We start from the raw sequence: 10,235 nt of genomic DNA, 5'->3' as shown, positions 1-10,235 counted from the left end.
TTACCCTCTTTTCTGTGTTTTGCATTTAAACAAATTTGTGCTGCTTCCTGTTTCCGGTTCTGCACGAAGGGAGTTTGGAAGTTACCACCGAGTCCTAACAACAAGTGAAAAGCTGAATAAACTGGAAAATGAACAAATCTTCTTAAATCCATAAAAGAAGTGAGGTCACAGGGCACACCACTGCCCCCCCCCCCCCAAATTGGAGAGATTGATAGGCAAATACAGAGAGTCACAAGTGACCAGGTTAGGAACTCTCGAGCTAAAATCTCCATGGGAATCAGTGCTGGGGCAGGAAGACCAGAACTGTAATTAATGACTTGATGGAGGCTCAGTGTGGACAAGTCTGAGTTCAAAACTGTAGGGGGACCCAGTTGTAGAACACCCCTCCCCCCCCCCCCCCCCCCCCCCCCCCCCCCCCCGCCCAACTTTTGTAAGTTTTGCCTCCAGGAGCTCAACCAGGTTCTCACAGTAAATACCCGAGAAAAATCTCCTTGGCAGAGGGAAAGGAAAAGGATCCATTCTGAAATAAACCAGAGTACTTTGTTTGTCTTAAGAAGGACTGTGCTCAGGGGAAACAAGTTAACCAGAGCCTAACCTGGAGAAGGGAATTCTCTGATTCCGGCCCATTCTCACCATCCTGTCCCACGTCAGGGGGAGAGAAAAACTGAGGCATGATTTTTAAATTCACAGTCCAGAGGCACAGGCTCACAAAACACCAAGACCTAATCATAGGATTAGAGAATATTTTTCCCACTCCTGCACAACTTACTAACACTAACTATGACTACTAACACTACTAACTTAAACTCCTATTTACAATAGTTCCTTTTACCCAGTACCTAATATCTGGCTATCAAGAAAAAGTTGCAAGGCGTACCAAACGGCAAAAATTAGAATTTGCAGAAACAGAACAAGCAGCAGAACACCAGACATGGCGGGGATACTGGAAGAATCAGACTGGGAATTTGAAACAACCATGACGAATATGCTAAGGCCTCTAACGGACAAAGTAGACAGCATGCAAGAACAGATGGGCAATGTAAGCAGAGAGGTGAAAATCCCACGAAAGAACCAAAAAGGAATGTTAGAGATAGAATACAATGTACAGAAAGGAAGAGTGCCTTTGATAGGCTTATTAACAGATTGGACATGGATGAGGAAAGAATCTCTGAACTTGAGGACATCTCAATAGAATCTGGCTGGCTCAGTTGGTACAGCATGTGACTCTTCATCTCAGGGTCATGAATTCAAGCCCCACCTTGGGCGTGGAGCCTACTTAAAATAAAAATTAAAAAAAAAAAAAAAGAAACTTGCAGAAATGAAAAGTAAACAGAAAACACTGGAAAACAAACAAACAAAAAAAACAAAAAACCAACCCAGAACAGAATATCCAAAACTGTGGGACAACTACAAAATTGCACACCAGGAGAAGAAAGGGAGAAAGAAAAAAAAGGAATATTTGAAACATTAATGAGTGAGGATTTCCCCAAATTAGTATCAGATGCCAAACCACAGATCTAAGAAGTCCAGAGAATACCAATCAGGATAAAAGCCAGAAAAGTACATATAAGCGCATTACTTTCAAACTATAGAAAATCAAAGATAAGGAGAAAATCCTGAAAGAGGAAGGAAAAAACACCTAACCTGCAGAGATAAGAATGACCTCCAACTTCTCAGAAACCATGCAAGTAAGAGAAGAGTGGAGACATGGAAAGTATTGAGAGGAATAATTCACCAACTTAGAATTCTGTAACCTGTGAAATTACCCTTCAAATGTGAAGGAGAAATAAAGACTTTCTCAGGTAAACAGAAATTGAATGTATTTGTTGCCTGTAGATCTGCTGTACAAGAAATGTTAACAGAAGGAAAATAATATTGGTCAGAAATTCAGGTTTATTTAAAGAAAGGAAGAGCACTGCAAGAAAAAATAAGTGAAGGTAAAATAAATATTTTTCTTACTCTAACGAATGTTTTTTAAAAATAGTAATATCGGGGCACCTGGGTGGCGCAGTCGGTTAAGCGTCCGACTTCAGCCAGGTCACGATCTCGCGGTCCGTGAGTTCGAGCCCCGCGTCAGGCTCTGGGCTGATGGCTCTGAGCCTGGAGCCTGTTTCCGATTCTGTGTCTCCCTCTCTCTCTGCCCCTCCCCTGTTCATGCTCTGTCTCTCTCTGTCCCAAAAATAAATAAAAAACGTTGAAAAAAAAATTAAAAAAAAAAATAGTAATATCAACAATGTTTATGTATGCTTATGTGTATTATATAAATATGCTTACACATAAGTCAAATGAATGACAATACTAATACAAGGAATGAAAGGAATTAGGATTATTAGGATTATTTTGTTATCATAAGTTATTTACACTACCTTTGAAACATTACAGTGTTCTGTGATAGTGGACTGGGATTAGTTATAAATATATATTGGAAATTCTAGTAAAAAAAAAAAAAGTAAAAAAAAGAAAAAGAAATTCATGGGGGGCCTGGATGTCTCAGTCGGTTAGGCATCTGACTCTTGATTTTGGCTCAGGTCATGACCTCATAGTTCATTAGTTCAAGCCCCACATTGGGCTCGGTGCTGAGGGCACAGAACCTGCTTGGGATTCCCTGTCTTTCTCTCTCCTCTGCCCCTCCCTCACACATGCACACATGCTCTTTCTCTCTCTAAAATGTTTAAACAAAAAAGAAGTAAAATGGATATGCTAATAAGAAAGAAAGTGGAATCATATACAATTCTTAATTAAAATCACAAAAGGAAAAGAGCAGAAGACAAAAATACGAACAAAGAACAAGAGCAACAAGTAGAAAGCAGTACCAAATATCGTAGATATTAATCCAACTATATTAATACTGGGCACCTCAATGGTCTAAATGCACCAGTCAAAAGAGACTGTGAAAGTAGATCAAAAAAACAAGACCCAACTGTATGTTATCTGCCAGAATCCCACTCTAAATAAAAAGAACACGGATAGATTACAAGTGAATGGGAGGGAGAAAGATATACCATGATAATACTAATCAAAAGAAAGCAAGAGTGGGGCGCCTGGGTGGCTTGGTCGGTTAAGCGTCTGACTTCGGCTCAGGTCATGATCTCGCGGCCGTGAGTTCGAGCCCCGCGTCAGGCTCTGTGCTGACAGCTCAGAGCCTGGAGCCTGTTTCAGATTCTGTGTCTCCCTCTCTCTGACTCTCCCCCCTTCATGCTCTGTCTCTCTCTGTCTCAAAAATAAATAAACTTAAAAAAAAAAAAATTAAAAAAAAAAAAAAAAAAAAAAAAAGAAAGCAAGAGTCAGGGTGCCTGGATGGGTCAGTAGGTTAAGTGTCTGACTCTTGATTTTGGCTCACGTCATGATCTTACACTTTGTAAGATCGAGCCCCACGACGGGCTCTGCGCTGATAGTGTGGAACCTTCTTAGGATTTTCTCTCCTCTCTCTCTCTCAAAATAAATAAATACACTTAAAAAAAAAAAAAAGAAAGCAAGCGTAGCTGTATTAATTTCAGACAGAGCAGACTTTAGACAAAGGAAAGTTATCAGGGATAAAGAGGGGCATTAGTAATGATAAAGGGGTAAATTCTTCAAGAAGACATAACAATCCTAAAATGGTATATGCCTGACAACTGAGTGTCAAAATACATGAGGCAAAAACTGATATAGTTGCAAGGAGAAATAGATGAATCCACTATTACAGTTGGAGACTTCAACTTTCTCAGAAATGGACATAAAATCAGTAAGGATATAGTTGGCTCAACAACATGAATCAACTGGATGTAACTGACATCTGTAGACTACTTCATCCAATGACAGCAGAAAACACATTCTTCACCAGCTCACATGGAACATTCACCAAGACAGACTGCATTCTGGGGCATAAAATACATCTTAACAAATTCAAAAGAATAGAAATCAGAAAATGTCTGCTTTCAGATTATGATGGAATTAAGCTAGAAATCAAAAACAAAGATAGATGGAAAACCCCGAAATATATGAAGATTAAACAATTTGTATCTAACACATGGGTCAAAGAAGAAATCTCAAGAGAAATTAAAAAATATTTTAAACTAAATGAAAAGGAAAACACAACTTATTAAAATTTGTGGGAGACAGCAAAAACAGTACTTAGTGGGAAACTTATAGCATTGAATACATATTTCAGAAAAGAAGAAAGATCTAAAATCAGTCATCTAAGCTTCTACCTTAAGATACAGATACCATGGACATTAAAAGGATAATAATAAAGGAATACTGTGAACAACTCTATGCACACACATTAGATAACTTAGATGAAAGGGACCATTTCTGGGATGCCTGCCTGGCTCAGTTGGTAGAGCATGTGATTCTTGATCTTGGGTGGTGTGTTTGAGCCCCACATTGAGATTATTTAAAAAAAAAAAGAAAAAGAAATGGACCAATTCCTTGAAAGATACAATCTTGTCAAAATTCGCAATCACAATAGGCTTATATTAAAGAAACAGAATCAAAATATTAAGAATCTTTCAAAACAGAAAGCACTAGGTCCAGATGTGCTTACTGATGAATTCTTATCAAAATTAAAGGAAGATATTACACCACTTCTCTGCAGTCTCTTTTGGGAGATAGAAACTGAAGGAATACTTAATTCATTCAATGAGGCCAGCATTACCCTAATACCAAAACCAGACACAGACATTACAAGAAAACGACAGAGCAGTATGTTTCATGAACAGACTCCCACATGGTGAAAAATCTGCATATAACTTTTGACTTCCCCAAACTTTACTAACAGCCTACTATTTACTGAAAGCCTTACCAATAACATAAACAGTTGACTAATACATATTTTGTATGTTTATGCATTACATACCATATTCTTACAATAAAGTAAGCTAGAGAAAAGACAATGTTAAGAAAATCATATGGAAGAAAAAATACATTTACAGTATTGTACTGTAAAAAAAAATCCATGTATAAGTGGGCCAACTGTAATTGAATCCTGGCTACCCCTAAGACACCACCTTTCCTGCTAAGCTTTTAAGTGGAGGCTTTTTATTTTTGTTCTCACAAACTCCTGTACCTTACAGCCTGGAGGTAGATCAGGTGTCTTATTTGCTTTTCATTTTTTACTCCCAAAGGAAGTTTCTATCCAGTTCACCTATTTGAATATTCTCACTAAAACATATTTTAAAAATTTTATTGGGACCCATTTCTCAGATTATTTATTTCCCCCCTCACTCCAATATTTCCTTTTTCCCCCTCTCCAGTTTGGATTCTATGGCCCATCATTATAATCATTCCTACACAAGTAGCTTTCATGTCCTTGTCCTTTCTCCTCTGAAGCATCTAGAACTCAGCCCTGTTTATTCTCTGTATACTTCATACCTGTTCCTGAATAGTTGTTCTTGGCTGGAGAAAAAAAAAAATCACTTGTGTTAACTAGCTGTCTTTATTTAAATTCTTCATTTCAAATTCCAATTAGTTAACGTATATCTAGTAAACTAGCCCTCTTTAAATTCACAATAACTATTCTCAAATGGGCTTTCAAAACAAATCCTGCAATTCCCTTAGTAATTCCCTCTGCCATTCTCGAAGACAAACATTTCTACCTTCTTTGTCTTCAAACCTCTAACACTTTCCATATGCCAGCCAAATCAATTTCTTTGCTTCATACTTCACTGAGAAAATAGAAGGAATTAAATGGAAACCCCCTAACCTTCCCACCACTAAATCTACCGAATCGCCTCCAAGAGCACCTCTGCTTCTCCCCTATTATAATGAGGCCAGTCCCTCCATTTGTGCTCTGAATCTCAACCCCTCTTGCTTCTTCAAGGATTTCACTCTCACAGTCTTTGCTTGTTACTGCTGCTGCATCACCATCATCTTTCGTTTTACTGGCTTATTCTCATTAGCATATGAACCTGACCTAATTTCTCCCATGACAAACCAAGGCTAAACAGCACCCTCCTTTGACCTCATGTTCCTTTCTAGCTACCAGCACCTCTGCTCCCCTTTATGGCCAACTGTTTTGAAAGAGCTGTCATCTCTAGTCATTGTCTCTCTTTGCATTTCCATTCAACTGCTGAAACTATATTGAGGTCATCAATGACTTTCATCTTTCAATGGGTTTCAGATCCATTCTCGTCTTGACGCAGGAGTAGCAACTGACCCTCCTCAGAATGCTCTTCTCTTTGCTTCCATGAAGCCACACTCCTGGTTTCCCTCCAACTCACTGTGTACTCCTGATCCTTTTAGTAGTTCCTCTTGCTCTGTTGGATTTTGAAGTAGGAGGAGTGTCCTAGGATTCACATTTGGATCCTCTTCTCATGGTTCCTCTCTCCCAGGCCATCTCATTTAGTCCCATCGCTCTACAGAAAATACTCAGGACTCCATAATCTAGCCCGAGATCCAGACTCAGAGAACTAACTTCTTCCCTGAAGTTTTCACAGATTAACTCTTAGACATTTTGAATTCCACAGATTAACTCTTAGACATCTAAAACAAAATTGTAGATGAACTCTCCAAACTTATTCTTTACTTCTTCACTATTGTCAGCACCCATTATTTTATTCAGTTATTGCAGGCAGAGGTCTAAGCATCTTTGGTTTTTCCCTTTCCCTCACTCTTCATACCCAATCTGTCATGCCAATTCTACTTCCAATTATGTTGCAGATCTGCTCCTTTCCCTCCCTTTTTGTCCAGGCTGCCACCATCTCCTGCTTGGACTACTGCATTTGTTAGCTTCTGCTGTCAGCCTCTACTCCTCTCCTTTTCAAAAGCATTCTTATAAAGCAGAAGTATACCTAACACAAATTGGGTTAAATCATTCCACTACATATTCAAAGGCTTCCCTTTCTAACTTCTAGTCTAGTGTACAAAGCCCTATATGATCTGGCCATACTCCTCTCCAATTTCATCTTTTGATAGTGTCTCAGCTATATGGGCCATTTTTTTTTTTTCCAGTTCCTTGAGCATAGCACTATTTTTCATCTCATTGCCTATGCACATACTGTTCTTTTTTCTCTTCCTATTTTCACACGGTTAAAGCCTATTATTCTTCCTAGTTTTCAGGTGTCACCTCAGAGGTGTCTTCCAAAGTAAACCAGAAAAATAATCACCTAATTAAAGTACGTCCTCCTCAGTCCTTCTCTCTCCACTTGTTTCGCTGCCTGGCTGTAAGCTCTGCTCTAGGTCAGTCTTATTCATTGCATCCCTACACCTAGCACAAAATAGGTACTCCATAAATGTACATCGAATGGTGAATGACTTTACAATCTTTAGAAAGGGATGGCTTCTCCACACTTACAGATCACTTGGAAGACTTGATGAGGTCTGTTGATAAGAGGGGTTGCCCAGAGAGTCAGATATGAATACAAGTTCTGTAAACCTTTTAAGGCCATACACATGTGGCACGACTCTTTTAGGGACTTTTATTTATTCCATATTTTCTACCTTGGATATAAATAAGCTCACTATAAGAAACAAACCCAATACTTTGCTGAGGGCAAGATGCACAAGATCACACAATTCTCCTGATCAACAACATATAACAATAGTTCTATGAAAAAAGGACTTTAGGTTAGTCTGGCATGTAGTCTCAGTAAATTCATGCTGTTTTGAGGGATTCATAAATCATCCTTTTAATCTAATTGGCAAACTTTCACGGAATTGGGATCAAGCTCTTATTCATTAATTCATTCAATTAATGTTGAGTACTTATCATACACCAGGCATTCTTCAAATACTGGAGACACATTGGTTGAAAAGGATAGACAACATTCTCTCTCATGGAGCTGAGTCTAGTGAAAGAGACAGACAATAAAAAACAAGAAAATGAGTATTGAGAAGAGTAATTATGACGAAGAAAACCAGGATGATCTCAGGGAATTAAAGGGGTTACTTTGGATTAAGTGGTCAGAAAAGGACAGAAGAGGCTTTATATAGATTCAGAATGGTGATCCACATGTTGTAAAATCTACTGCCTCCTCAGTTTTGAAAATCAGGACATTTTCCATCTCTAGGCTGTCATCTCTCCATGACTTTCTTGAGGATGATTACATTACAACACTAAGCGTTTCAGTAGTATGACAACTAAAAGAAAATGGTCTCCAAATTTGATACGTAGTATTGACCGCCTAAGATCTGAAAACTTTAGTTGTAGTGTCTGCAAGAAACCAGGATTCTAACTTTTGGAATCACGGGTCAGTGGTTAACTGAAGAGTTCCCTTCTCTTAGGTAACACTAGGAACCGACTATTTTCAAGAAATGGCACTTCTTGCTCTTCTCGCATTAGTATGACCAGTTTAGTTACAAGGAACCTGCAAGTTCAAACTAAATACCAAAGAAAGCTAGTTACTGTAAGAATCAAATTATATACTAAGAGACATGAGTGATGTGGCAAAGGGTAAAACCTTTTACAAAATCTAAATCGATTATGTAATGAAAAATTAGCTTATTGAGCTAATTTACTTAGGCTTTTGAAAAAAATTTTAATGACAAGATTTGGTAAACAAAAAGTAAAATTACCTTACCAGTCTTCACTAGGCTGGAAACTCTGGGAGTAGTTAAAAGTAGGCAAAAGTAACAATCAAAAGTGGTTTCTGCCTTCTATTGCAATTTTAGGTAAATCATGCATGTCATGGTAACCTATCCGCTTACTAGAAAACAAAAGTATGGGGGAGGGGGTCACAATTACCCATGCTTTAGTTATTCAGTGGTTTACAAGTTTTAATTCTACTTTGAACTCTCATGATCCTAAATGCTAAAGCACTTTCAGGTTTACTGTTATGTAATTTTCATAAAGTTCTGTGAGGAACAGAGAGCATGTTATCATTTCCATGCTCTTTAATGGTAAGACAAAAAAGAATTTGTTAGAAAGGGGATTATATTTATGAAATTCTTATAAAAAAGAAATTAAAAAATGATTTATGTTATGAAAAGCATTCACCTTAGGTTCAATACTTGATATAGGACAGGGAGATTTATGAACAGAGGAAGTTAAAAATGTAATCTATAAAACTGTAGAGTCAATGAGAAATTATTAGATTTATATTACTTAGGAATGTATACATTACAAAAGGCATTTATGACATTTTCCGCTTCACTGAAAATGAATATCCTAAAAATATCTAAGGTTGCAAAGGCCAACAATTCAAAAGTGCGGGTAGTTTAAAAAATTTTTATAAAGCAGACTATCAACAAATGATAACTAATAAAAAAGTTAATATCTATTAACATATAACACAAAATGCCAATTTACAGACAACATAAATTTTACTACGTTAAAGTCCCTCAAGAAGTTCTATTCATGCAGTGATCTTACTGAAATAAATATAATGGGTTGATCTTTAATGAAATAAAAGGAAATTAAAATAGTATATACTCTTCCATATAGACACGCTTTGGGTAGAATTTTCCAGCTACTTCTGAAGACTCTTTTAAGGAAAGCAAATAATTTACATTTTCACCACATTAAACTGAAAGAATTATTTATGTATTATCAAAAAGACATAATAAAACTTCTTGTATTGTGTTAAGTTTGCATTAACTGTCATGTTATGACTGGTGGGGTCGTATAGTGAATAGAAATGTTTATTTGAAGAGTTTTCTTTAACATGCAAACAAAGTAAACCATAAAGAAGGCAATCAAAGCACAGTTTCTTATAGTTTTGAAGGGAAAATATGAAAAGACTGATGTGTCATTCAAGACATTATGACTAGAGTGCTAATTCCACAGATGAAATTCATGCAAAACATCCATATGTAGTATGAAAATAGCCTAAAATCCAGTTATTTGCCAATGTGTAGAAATCTACCAGATACATTATATTTTATTAGTAACAAATATCTTTAATCTATTATTTTAAAAATGCACTGAAATAAAATAGTAACAAAACAAGCACACTGTAAAGTTACATTAGGACTTTCAAACACATATCTATTAATATGAAAAACTAAAATTATTTCATGGTTTGCTTATGAAAGAGTTAACATCCGACACAAAGTTGGAATGTTGTTACCTAGCCAATCTAGAGAACTTTATGAATTAAAATTGCTAATTACAAACCTCTTTAAACATACATTCTTTCTACAAAAAATAGTTAAGAAATTGGTGACCAACACAAGATATTCACCGCAGTTAGCTCTCACAGTTCAAAGATCAACAAGATGGTGTCTAGAGAAAGTTCTGTTCTTAAAGTTCCAGTAATGGTTGAAAATAGGTTATCTTAAAAATTGGGGGTCATGAAAAGGCAATTCAATACAGTGAT

At 36.9% G+C, this 10,235-nt stretch overlaps 1 protein-coding gene across 1 annotated transcript in view; it reads right to left on the bottom strand.

The window, feature by feature from the left end:
* Positions 1 to 6,907: 6,907 nt before the first annotated feature.
* The window catches only part of RELCH (RAB11 binding and LisH domain, coiled-coil and HEAT repeat containing), a 114,456-nt gene continuing 111,128 nt past the window's right edge, over positions 6,908 to 10,235 (bottom strand). The window contains exon 29 of the mRNA XM_042910355.1: positions 6,908 to 7,766. Coding sequence (XP_042766289.1) covers positions 7,670 to 7,766 — 97 coding nt within the window. The 3' untranslated portion in view covers positions 6,908 to 7,669. The remainder of the gene's footprint in view (positions 7,767 to 10,235) is intronic.

This window comes from Panthera leo, chromosome D3, assembly GCF_018350215.1.
Source record: "Panthera leo isolate Ple1 chromosome D3, P.leo_Ple1_pat1.1, whole genome shotgun sequence".
In the NCBI taxonomy this organism is placed as follows: domain Eukaryota; kingdom Metazoa; phylum Chordata; class Mammalia; order Carnivora; family Felidae; genus Panthera; species Panthera leo.
This window is presented reverse-complemented; position numbering and strand designations above follow the sequence as displayed.